This window comes from Notolabrus celidotus, chromosome 10 (assembly GCF_009762535.1).
Source record: "Notolabrus celidotus isolate fNotCel1 chromosome 10, fNotCel1.pri, whole genome shotgun sequence".
Lineage (NCBI taxonomy): Eukaryota > Metazoa > Chordata > Actinopteri > Labriformes > Labridae > Notolabrus > Notolabrus celidotus.
The window spans coordinates 35,944,944-35,957,048 of NC_048281.1; the positions used below are offsets into that span (position 1 = coordinate 35,944,944).

Consider the following 12,105-nt stretch of genomic DNA (forward strand, 5'->3'; position numbering starts at 1 on the left):
ACTTTCACTAACATTGAGCAACACCAGAGACAAACTGATCACACGTCATGTTCACTGAAACCACCAGATCTGGTAAACTGGTACGTTGCAGTTCCACTGCTCCTCTATACTCACACACTGCACCCTGAAGTGGTGTAATATTGGTGTGTGTTTTCACATCACGTTATGGTGATGCAAAAGTACAAGAGGAACATGCTCAGACATGCACACAAACACACAGCAATGTTCCACCCTGCTGCTGCACATCCCCATCTTCTTCCCTAATTCAGCCGCTCAGGATCAGAGGTGGGAAGACTTTGCCCCACGATTACGCTTCCCCACATTGCAGAGGAGACATAAATATCCCTCCTTCAAATGTTTGTATGTAGGAGCCTAAAGTCAACTCTACAGGAGCAGATTAGACACAGAGGTCCAACTTCTCTCCTGCCTCACTTTGCAATCAATCCTTGTTTTAAAAAAGAGCATAAAGTCTCTTTTTATTGTGCAGCAGGATCTGCAGTATGTCATTTCAAAGTTTGGTTTTAAAGAGGTTTCTTCCATCCCACCTGTGCAAACTTCACGCAGGCGTCTGCTTCTGTCACTCATACATCAGATGTGAGTCGATGTCCGACTCTTCACTGACTTAAAGGACTCTGAGGTCCAGATCACGGCAGCGTGACCGGCTGAATGCACTCATGCCTGACATTCTGTGAATATGCCAAAAAAAGCCTGGACCCGGAGCGCTGCTTTTTAAATTCTCCTATCAAAGCAGAGGTTGCTCTGTTATTGTAATATTGCTGCTATCTGCAGTTGGAAGTGGCATTCGAGAAATTCAGTTTGGCACAAATTAGTGCACGGTGCGAAAAATCTGGAAACGTCTGCAGGAAACGCTGCAGAGGGAAACGCTGCACCATTAATGCTTTTAATGCAACAACAGGGAAATACTCTGTGTGCAGAATCCATTATGATGAATCTGAAGATAGAAGCTGTTGGAAGAAACGACGTGTTCTTAAGTTAGCTCTGATTCTTACGTGTGGCGATTGAAAGCATGTTATTAAAACACACAGAAGCTTCATTCTGCAGGAGAACCTTTGATTTGATGCTTTAATTCAATATTTCTTTAAGAAGGATTCAAGTGGAGGGTTCAGGGTTCAAGTGGAGGATCCGAGTCTTCCTTCCCTCCCTCCGCCTGGATTCATCCACAAGGCAGACAGAAGTCCTGAGTTGGCAGGTCCTCACCAGGTGGGGGCAAGCTGGTGGAGCTGGCATGTGTGACATGGTGCGAGAGCTGGAGCTGCGGGTGGGCACTGGACCCAGCCAGGACAGAAGTGGGGGTCAATGGACGCTAACCATGCCCAGCCTTTATGCCGTAATCCTTCCTCGCTTTTCTGGAAAAACTGAATAGCACTAGAATCACTGACTCAATTTTTGGATCTCATTTTCATGACAAAGCGATTGTTCCCCTTGTAGCTCCGCTGTTGTTGTTGTTTACCAACGTGGGAACGCCGGGTGTATAAAAAGGGAGCGGTGAGAGGAGAGAGCAACATCGAGACCTCAGGGGAACAACCAGCTCCACCAGCAGCAGCAGCAGCAGCACCACCACCACCACCACCAGATCTCCCAAAACCACCAACAGTCAATCCAAGATGGGCAGGGTGAGTTCAGACCGGGCTGACTTGAAGGTTCCACCAATAAGTCTGGTTCTCCTTGAGGTTTCTGCCTGTGGGAGCTTTTCTTACAGATGTTAATGTTTATATGGGGCCTGCTCTTTTAGTGAAGCATCCTGAGATCAGCTTGGACTCTTCTTTGTGGGTTGTTGAGATTTGAAGTGTAGTTTAAGGAGCTCTTAGACGTCTGAAAATGTTCTTCTTGAAGTTACTGTGATTCAAAGTTGACAATCGTCCTCCTCTCCTCCTCTCCTCCTCTCCTCCCACAGATTGTCTTTTACGAGGATAAAAACTTCCAGGGCCGTCGCTATGAGTGCGACAGCGACTGCTCTGACTTCCACACCTACCTGAGCCGCTGCAACTCCATCCGGGTGGAGAGCGGCGCCTGGGTGGTGTACGAGAGGCCGAACTTCTTGGGCTACCAATACGTCCTGATCAGAGGAGAGTACCCCGAGTACCACCGCTGGATGGGCCTCAACGACCGCCTCAGCTCCTGCAAGTTGATCCACTTTGTAAGTCGGTGACAGCCTGTGGTCTGATCTGAGTGTCCTGAACTTTGTGTGCAGGATTCACCTCCACAGAGGATCCACTTCAAGGTTTAATCAGAAGCTGTAACAGCGGTCGTAGATTTCTCTTATCTTACTGAGAGAGGAGCCGACAGAAGCCACGCAGAGAGCAGAGCAGAGAGAGAGGTTGTTGGTGCTAACTGTGGCTGCAGGGCGTCGTCGATGCAGACAGATTATCTGGGTCAGTCTATTCGGATGATCAGAGTCTGGTTTAACGGACCCACAGCCTGCGGGCGCATTCAGGGCTTTCATACAAAAATCAAACTGGTGTGTAGACGCTGCATGTGTCGCTCTGACTGTGTGAACCAGTGAGCTCAAAGAAGGAGGGACGGTGTTGGTGTTGAGTCTAGTTTTAAATCACAGCTTCAGGTCATTGATGCTTCGTTTGACAACAGATGAAGTTTGAGGAACGATTCAGGATTAGAAAGTTGTAAATTAGGATTGATTGTACGAGTGATCGGCGGATTCATTGATCAGCGCTCTCAGGAGCACATGCAGCAGATTATCACAGCTTGAACCAGCAGGAGTGAAGATGCAATATCAGTTATTGTTCCATATTATGTCATACATTCTCAAAGGAAAGGAGACTTCTGAGGAGAATCATTTCATCTGAAAATCTGCAGCACTGGCGGCCATGTTTGTAGTTCTGAAGCGACTCATTTGTAGGCGTTTCAACAGAGATCTAAATTCTGACGAGTCTTCAGGTGAGAGGACGCTTAGAAAACATGCAGGATCACAAAGTCTGTGAGTAAATGATGTTGAACTCGTCTGCAGAGTGAGTCTACCTTTAGCAGATCTAGCACCCCCTCACAGGTCAGCATCCTCATGCCTGTGCTGGTTCCTCATGTCTCTGTTGGCGTGTTTATATGTCAGTTTAACCAGACACATCTTCATCTACTAGATCAAGGATCCAGGTAGTAGAGCTTCATGGCCTCAGAGCTGCAGCCCCAGCTAGTGGAGGGAGGCTGAACTACAGCTCAGAGTAGAATGAAGACTAGTTGAATCATCTGCTCGACTACCCTTGAACATCTCCTCTTGGATCTCACTCAGGAACCCTTTTTCTGGTTGTACGATACAAATCTCATCTCCCTATATATCCCCCCTTCTCCTTTTTTCTCACCTCACATCCCCTTCCTGTTCTTTCCCAACCCTCTGCACTAAAAACCACCTCCTCCGTTCCTTCATCTATCCCTCTCCACACGCTACCTCTTTCCATCTTTCTTCCTCGCTCCCTCCCTCCATCCCCTCCCTCCAGGCCAGCGGGTCCACGTACAAGATGCAGCTGTATGAGAAGGCAGACTTCAGCGGCCAGGCCTACGAAACCTCCGAGGACTGCCCCTCTCTCCTTGACAAGTTTCGCATGAGGGAGTTCAACTCCTGCAAGGTCTACGACGGCTGGTGGGTCTTCTACGAGCACCCCAACTACCGTGGACGCCAGTACTTCCTGGAGAAAGGGGAATACCGCAAACCCGGAGACTGGGGCGCCGTCAGTCCCACCGTCCAGTCCTTCAGGCGCGTCACCGAGTGATCCAACCTCCATCCAAAAATGTTCAGAAAAGATCTACTGTGCTGACATTTGACTTTGATTTTCATTGACTACTTTGTGATTTTGAACTGAGGTCTCACAAATAAAGCCTGTCCTGTAAGCAGACTGACGATGTGTCTGTGGGTTTCTTAGTCAGAGGTTGTTCCTCATCCAGAACTCAACGCAGCACTCACCTGATCCTTAAAACAGACTCCAGGTAGCCTCCACTTAGACCTTTAGAATCAGTTTTCCTTCCTGTCTCATGTTTCTAACAGCTGAAGGTTTACAAAACTACCTGAGACTAATGATCACACACCTTCATATCTTAAAGACCTCATAGTGTTCTATTACCCCTCTAGAACTCTACGCTCCCAACATGCAGGCCTGCTCATCGTACCTGAAGTCTCTAAAAGTAGTATGGGAGGTAGAGCCTTCAGTTATCAGGCCCCTCTCCTTTGGAATCATCTACCAGTCAGGGTCCGGGAGGCAGACACCCTCTCTACTTTTAAGAGTAGGCTTCAAACTTTCCTTTTTGATAAAGCTTATAGTTAGAGCTGGATCAGGCTTGGACCAGGTCTCAGTTATGCTGCTATAGGCTTAGACTGACACACTGGGATCCTGTCTTTCCCTCTCTCTCCTCTCTCTGCCTGTCTCTCACTTTAACTCTTCCTGTCCCATTAAAGTTACTAACCATAGACCTTTCTGGAGTCCCTGAGCTCCCTTGTCTCGTAGGTTCCTCTGGATCTCTGCTGGAGATTCCTTTTTTGGGGTCTGTTATTCATCCTTTCTTTCTTTCTTTCTTTCTTTCTTTCTTTCTTTCTTTCTTTCTTTCTTTCTTCTTTCTTTCTTTCTTCCTTTCTTCTTTCCTTCTTTGTTTGTTTGTTTCTTTCTTTCTTTCTTACTGTCTTTCTTTCATCTTTCTTCCTTCTTCTTCTTTCTTTCTTTCTTTTTTCTTTCTTTTCTGTTCCTTCTCTCTTTCTTTCTTTCTTTCTTTCATCCTTTCTTCCTTCTTTCTTTCTTTCTTTCTTTCTTCTTCTTTCTTTCTTTCTTTCTTTCTTTCTTTCTTTTTCCTTCTTTCTTTCTTCTTTCTTTCTTTCTTTTTCTTCTTTATTCTGTTCCTTCTCTCTTCTTCTTTCTTTCATTCCTTCCTTTCTTTCCTTCTTCTTTCTTTCTTCTTCTTTCTTTCTTTCTTTCTTTCTTTCTTTCTTCTTTCTTTCTTTCTTTCCTTCTTTTTTTCTTCTTTCTTTCTTCTTTCTTTCTTTTTTCTTTCTTTCCTTCTTTTTTTCTTCTTTCTTTCTTCTTCTTTCTTTCTTTCTTTCTTCTTTCTTTTTTCTCTTTTCTGTTCTTCTTCTCTCTCTTTCTTTCTTTCTTTCTTCTTCTTTTTTCTTCTTTATTCTGTTCCTTCTCTCTTTCTTTCTTCATTCCTTCCTTTCCTTCTTTCTTTGCTTCTCTTCTTTCTTTCTTTCTTCTTTCTTTCTTTCTTTCTTTATTTCTTTCTTTCTTCTTCTTTCCTTCCTTTCTTTCTTTCCTTTCTTTCTTTTTATCTCTTTCTTCTTTCCATGTTTCTTCATCCTTTATGTCCCTCTTCCTTACCCTCTTTCCTTCCTCATTTCTTCCCCATTTCTCCTCTTTTCTTCTTCTGGTCCCCTCTCTTCTCTCTTTCTTAGACCTTTCTGGAGTCCCTGAGCTCCCTTGTCTCGTAGGTTCCTCTGGATCTCTGCTGTAGATTCCTTTTTTGGGGTCTGTTATTCATCCTTTCTTTCTTTCTTTCTCTCTGTGCAATAAAGCTTCTTGGGGCTTAAAATCTTGGAAAAGGATGCACCGGACTCTAGAGGAGAGCTCTTTGCAGAAAGGAGTGTAACAAGAGTACCATGCTGGATCTGAGCTACACATTTAAAACTAGTCTGCCAATTGAAGCAGAGTTAGACCGACTATTTCAACATCCTGCAAAGAAAAACATCTGTTTTATTGGATACTTTGTGTTAAAAGAAAAGAGTCTTATGCTTTAAGAAAATGTTATTTATGGAGGGTTCTTGTCCCTCGAGTTGTCAGAAGAATCTGAGCTTTTAGTGCTTGGACAAGATGGATTATGTTGCAGCCGTTTTGCAGGTGCACGCTGAAGCACTCCCAAAACTTTAGCTGCCTTTGAATCATTTGTGACGTTTGAATGTTTGTCAAAGCTCAGAGTGTTAAAGTACAGGAACTCCTCTTCAACAGAGTCACAGAGAAAAACCTTCAGATCCTTCATCCCAGTGCAGGTCTGAGGTCCACGAGGACAGGCTGAGGGTTGAAGTGAGTCCCAAATGAGAAACAGTTTCCTCCTCCACCAATCAGGAGCAGCTCGGGTTCCTCTCCGTCCGTCAGCTCCGAGCAGAAAGAGTGAAGCATCAGAGGCCAGGGCACCGAGGTCTGCAGAGAGGAGGAGCACAACAACACATTTATCAGTGTCCTCGATTCAATCCAGTTAAAACTAAACACAGATTATAATCTGACCGTGTCCAGGCTGAACTCCACGCCGCTGCGTGCTGCAAGGTCGATGATCAGCACGCCTGGGACGCCGTCTGAGTGCAGCCAAACTCCTCCGACCACCACCATCTTCTCCCCGACCACATGAGCACGATGAGAATACCTGAAGCAGCAGAGGAGTTCAGATTAAAACAGCAGACACTCTGAGACGTTCTGTGTTATGATGTTTAATCTCTGACTCGCCTGGGGACCGGAGGGGGCAGCACCTCCATCCTCTCCCAGGTGAAGCCTCTCTCTGTGGGCCGTAACACAGCCGTGTCTCCCAGCGGCTCCCCTCTCCCGTCCAGTCCTCCAAACACCACGGCTCCTCCGTGATGTGAGCACGCCGAGTGGGAGTGACGAGCCTCTGGAGCTGCGCCCTCTGCTGGAATCTGTGGAGATCACACGTGAGCCTCACTCAGGAACATTTACAGAGAAGTCTGCAGACACTGAAAGGATTCTGACTTCAATCTCATCTCTCGTCTTGATTCCTCGTGACTTAGAGCTGAGATAAGTGAAGTTTTCTCCTGTATGTGTTTGATTAAAAACCCTCTTATAATAAAGACAGTGATGATCAAACCTCAGTCCATGTCTGCTGGTCCAAACACAGGAAGTGGGCGTCACTCAGAGCTGCCTGGGACTCATTTCTTCCCCCGAACACAAACAGGAAGTCTCGTCCTGCAGAGTGAAGAAGAAAGAAGAAGAAGAAAGAAGAAGAAGAAGAAGAGAAGAAGAAGAAAGAAGAGAAGAAGGTTGAATCAGGTGTGAAGAGGAAGTAAGGAGGGAAGTGTTTGAGCTGATCCTCACCTTGATGACTGACTGTAGCAGCGCTGTGTCTCCACCTCGCTGCAGGTGGATCCCCCTTGCACACAACCTCCTTCACACAGAGCTCCACTGGATCTGGTCCCTCTGAGTCCGGAGGGCAGCATGGAGCAGCGGGGAGCAGGGTGACTCTGAAAACGCCTCTGGACGGGTTTAAAGGAGAGGAGCGACCCCCGAATACAACAACACCTCCATCAGGGAGAGAGGTGGAAGTGTGGTAGAGTCGAACGCCTGAGGAGAGGAGAGATGACCACATGCTCTTAACTCTGCTGCTCTCTTTACTGACACTCAGGTTAGATCATTTAAATATAAAGAACAGAAGAAGAAGATTCGACTCCTCACAGCAGTCGGCCCCCTGCTGGCCGTTTGAAAGAATGCAGGTCTAACACACTAAACAGTCTTTGCTTCACCTCTCACCTAACTCCTCTGATGTCTCCACGCTGACAGACCTCCATCCCTCCTCCTCCTCTCTGACGAGCATCCTCGTCGCTGCTCCTCTCCCTCCTCTGCTCGAGCCTCCTGTCAGCAGCACCCGCCCGGGGCTCGCCACAGCGGACGCCATCCCCAGCCCCTCCAGAGTACCCGGTACGGTCCGTACTCTCAGAGCTTCAGGGCTCACAGAGACGGCGCCGGAGACCACTGACACAGAAATCAAAGATCTCATGACGGGGAAGCAGGGACAGAGGTTATATTAAAGGTAGATAACGTGGACGGTACCTGCAGCATGTGAGAGTAAAGCCCGCTCCATCAGAGCGCCGCGAGACGCAGAGAGGATGAAGTAATGAGAACATTTCTGGTGCCACTCCTAAAGAAGACAGATTTGTGAATGAGCAACTTAAATGAGGGGAACATCAAATCCAGAGATCCTCAGTGAGATCTGCAAGAACTGACTCTGTTCACAAGTACATACAATTCTACAGAGAGAAGATCTAGAGCTCAGGTGAAGCTATTTATGTTGATGTGATGACATGTCTTTGAGTGTTATTATTATTTGCACACATATCAGTTTGCATAAGATTTGATTATAAAAGAAATAAGAAGAGTGTGCTTTTACAGAAAGACCTCACCTTTCTTAAGAAACACAAAAACAAACAAACACACAAGAGCAACAAGAAGAACGCAGGATCTAAAAATATGAATACATGAAAAAAGATATACATAATAAAAAATAAAAATGAAAGAAAAATAAAGATACATGACAAAAAATAAAAATTAAAGAAAAAAAAAAGAAAGATAAAATATAAATAAATGAAAAAAAGATATATATATATATATATATATAAAACAAAGAAAAAAGGAAGAAAAATATAAATAAATTATTTTTTTCTAAAATTAAAGAAAAAATAAAATAGAAAGAAAATATAAATAAATGACAACAAATAAAAATTAAATAAATAAAAGAAGAAAGATAAAATATAAATAAATGAAACAAATTAAAATGTAATAAGTTAAAAAACAAAAGAAAAAAATATATAAACATAAAAAGAGATTTAAATTCATGATTAAGTTTGATGACTTGATTTATTTTATTTTTAAAATTGTCTAACGGTGACAAGCTTTTAACATCATTCTCAACATCCCATAATCCAAATGAGAAAGGAGCTTCAGATGCATGTGACGTCTATCCACCTGTAATCTAACAGCTCACCTCGTATTCATCAAACGGCTCCAGACCCTCCACCTGCTCCGCTCCTCCTCAGAGACCAGACCCAGGTAGAACTCATTCATATCTAGACACACACACTGCTCCCAGCCCTGAACACAGAACAAAAAAACTCTGGACTAAATAAAAGATTATAAAACAACAGTCACAACATGTTACTCCATATCATCGTCGTCCGACTGACCTTACTGAGGAACCTGCTCCTCTGTGCGGCGGTGTCCGGGTACTGTTGAAGTGCGTGCAGACGTGAATTCAGTTTCAGGAAATGATCTTGCATGATTCGACCGAAGGGATCGTGAGGGTGAATCTGCTCGTACATGACGAAGACGGACTGAGGAAGATGATCTGCAGCCCATCGGATGACGGCGTCTGACCTGGACGACACAAACACAGTCTGTAACAAAAAGTAATGATGACATGAAATCTAAACATCAGATTCAAAAGATGACGTCTTCACCGCTGTGTTTCCATGTAGGTCAGGACCACCTCAGACAGGATCAGAGTGGGGGCAGTCCAGTCCAGCCGGCTGCACTCAGAGCCTCCCCACCTGAGACTCCTCTCTCACGTCCACACCCAGCAGCCTGTACTGACCGCTGTGCACATACACACACCCTGAACACACACAAACACAACCTAAAACACTCTGACATCACTTTAAGACGTGTGCAGACTGAGAGGAGAGTGTTTGTGATATTCAGTGTGGAGTCTGTGAAGGAAGAACAAACCTGTCTGAGGAGGTAAACTGGAGTCTAACATCCCTCTCAGAGAAACATTAGAGCTGATCAGAGCAGTTTTTCGCCGCGCTACATCAGGAAAATCGACCTCAAACACAGCGGCTCTGTGAAGCGCTCCATCGGCATGAAGACGGAAATACAACGAGTCGAAGCCTGCGCCCAGAGACAGGATCTGAAACAGAGAGGAGGGAGTTAGAGACTGAAGGAAGATATTTAAAGCTGCTGTGAAAAACTTCTGGTTTGTATCGATTCTGGCGCCCCCTTGTGGACAAAGTGTTACATCTTATCTCTTGTCCTGTAAATGCAAAATTAGTGTCTTCAGACAATAACCTCATCATGCTGTCTTTTAACATTTAGATTTATCACACAATGTGACTATTTGAAATGAAAACAGCCAAAAAAGGGTGTTTCTAAAGCCAGACGTCAATCATCTGTTCTGACACCTACCCCCTCAGAACAGATTCAGGCATTAAAAATGACAACAGAGAAGGTATCGGTGTTGTTGTGGATGGTCTTGTTTGCTTTTGAGGGTCATATAGAGGCATCAGTATCAGTTTCAGTCTGTTTCTCAGCCAATTAAAAACTCCTCATAGTGCCTTTAAATACGTGCTTTCTATGCATCGTGAAGTGTTACACATAAATACTCGCCTGTCTTTTGGGGCAGGTTTCAGTTATGTGCAGAAACCTCCTCACACAGTGATCCACGGCTCTCCAGCGCATATAGTAACCCCTGAAACATACGAATATCCTTCAGACTGTCCTTTAAATGTCACATCTCTGGAGTTATTACAAACATATTAACATGTTTAGCACACTGCTTTCTGCAGCCTGCAGATAGGGCTGCAGGATTTTATAAAAAGGGAAACCATATGTTTTCTGTCTGAGATATGAAGAAATATAGCAAATTAAACCTTGGGGTTTATCATGCTCAAATATACAAGTAAATTCAATAATAAAAAATGAACAATCGTCTCTTACAATTTGTTACTTTATGTGTATTTTCCTCAAACAAATCAAAACAAAACGAAGCAGCCCCTAACCATCAAATCTGACCCTTGGCCTGCAGGATATAACTAAAATGTAATGTGCAATATCAATAAGAAATGTGGTAAATAAACAAATATCAATGAGTGTTAGCTAAAATAACTCACAGTTTGATCCTCTACACGACCTGTGTTACAAAATGCTCCTCATGAATCCAAAAAGCTTCCTTTCAACACTATAATTAATCTGACGTTAGCTGACCGCTGCCTAAAGCTTCATCAGACTGCAGTCATGCAATCAGTCCCATGCATAACTGAGTACGACAGGTTAAAAGTCGTGCTGACCTGTTGATGAGCGGGGCTCTTCGGGACACTTTGCACACAAAGTGTTGGAGGAAGTCATCCTGGAAGTAACCCTGAGCTGCAGCGGACACCTTGCTCACCACACTGCTGTCGTTTGTTCCCTGAACCTGAGACAAGCAACCAAAAACAAAAACAGAGACAAGTTCAGAATGCACATCTTAGTATTTAAAGAATCTGACATTTAGTGATTGTATAACTGAAGTATTAATGTGTAAAATAATAATATAGGTGCGATAGAATGAGATCAAACAAGTGTTACAAGCTGTTTATACACTGGTATGTGGTTTCATCAATACAAACACTGAATATTTCAAAATGTCAGCATGTTTGAACCCTGCCTCTTAATTTGCATGATAATGTAAGCTGTCAATTAAATGTAGATGATTTAAAAGAGAGTAAAAACTACAAAAACTATAACATACATCAATGAATTGAGCCACAATGTATGCACACAGTAGGATAACATTTGATAATATAAGGAAGGCACATGCACTTAAGTTAGAGTATAAAATAAATCAATAAACACACTACTGTATGAGTAAGTTAAGAATGTGAATCTTAGTATTTAAAGTATGTGACATTTAGTGATTGAATAATAAAAGTATTGATGTGTATAATTATATAGACGTAGAATGAGATCAAACAAGTGTTACAAGCTGTTTATACACTGGTATGTGGTTTATCAATACAAACACTGAATAATTCAAAATGTCAGCATGTTTAAACCCTGCTGCTTCATTTGCATGACAATTTAGTCTGTCTAATGTATGTGACTAAAAAGACTATAAAAACCCTATACAACTATGAACTGAGGAAAATATAAGCACACAGTAGAATAAAATTTGATTATTCAAGGAAAGTATATGCACTTAAGTTAGAGTATAAAATAAATCTATAAAAAAGAGTGAAATATGACTTTCCATTATTGATTTTATATGATTTCCATCAGTGTTTCTACCTGTAGTGAGTAAATAAGCTCCTTACCGAGGTGTCCTTCCCCTGATTCTTCTTCTTCCTGTTAGTAGTCGGCATAATGTCAATGATCTGTCTCATAAACAATCATTTTAACTCATATAAAGAGTTTTAAACACAAATTTCTCCCTCCTGCGTGTGATCCTCAGATGTAAACAACAACTTCCGGGTTCGTTCCCTCAGTTTGCTCTCGAGCGCCCTCACAGGCCTGGAGGACCGGATGTTCTTCTTCTTCATGTGTTGTTGGGAAACAGTTGAGGGTTTTTGTCGCCACTGCCTGGACTAACACGACGATATTTCAGCTCTCGAGGAATTAGGACCCTTAA

At 43.5% G+C, this 12,105-nt stretch overlaps 2 protein-coding genes across 2 annotated transcripts; one reads left to right on the forward strand and one right to left on the reverse strand.

The window, feature by feature from the left end:
* The first annotated feature begins 508 nt into the window (after positions 1–508).
* On the forward strand, positions 509–3,863 carry LOC117820309 (gamma-crystallin S-like). The gene is made up of 4 exons (XM_034694037.1): positions 509–1,348; positions 1,450–1,634; positions 1,916–2,158; positions 3,468–3,863. The coding sequence occupies exons 2-4, from the start codon at positions 1,626–1,628 to the stop codon at positions 3,738–3,740; spliced, it is 525 nt and encodes a 174-aa protein (XP_034549928.1). The 5' UTR covers positions 509–1,348; positions 1,450–1,625; the 3' UTR covers positions 3,741–3,863.
* Positions 3,864–5,682: 1,819 nt separating this feature from the next.
* On the reverse strand, positions 5,683–12,043 carry lcmt2 (leucine carboxyl methyltransferase 2). The gene is given in 16 exon segments (XM_034693124.1): positions 5,683–6,146; positions 6,231–6,366; positions 6,447–6,634; positions 6,823–6,920; positions 7,050–7,295; positions 7,482–7,703; positions 7,782–7,869; positions 8,713–8,750; positions 8,753–8,819; positions 8,912–9,101; positions 9,185–9,262; positions 9,264–9,339; positions 9,453–9,633; positions 10,110–10,191; positions 10,790–10,914; positions 11,792–12,043. Coding segments are annotated over 16 exon segments (2,049 nt in total). The 5' UTR covers positions 11,861–12,043; the 3' UTR covers positions 5,683–5,981.
* Positions 12,044–12,105: the final 62 nt, after the last annotated feature.

What these genes read in the sequence shown, in the direction of transcription:
- LOC117820309 (XM_034694037.1), top strand. An exon ending in CCTGCAAGTTGATCCACTTT is followed by an intron (nt 2,159 to 3,467) that starts GTAAGTCGGTGA and finishes CCCTCCCTCCAG; the next exon opens with GCCAGCGGGTCCACGTACAA.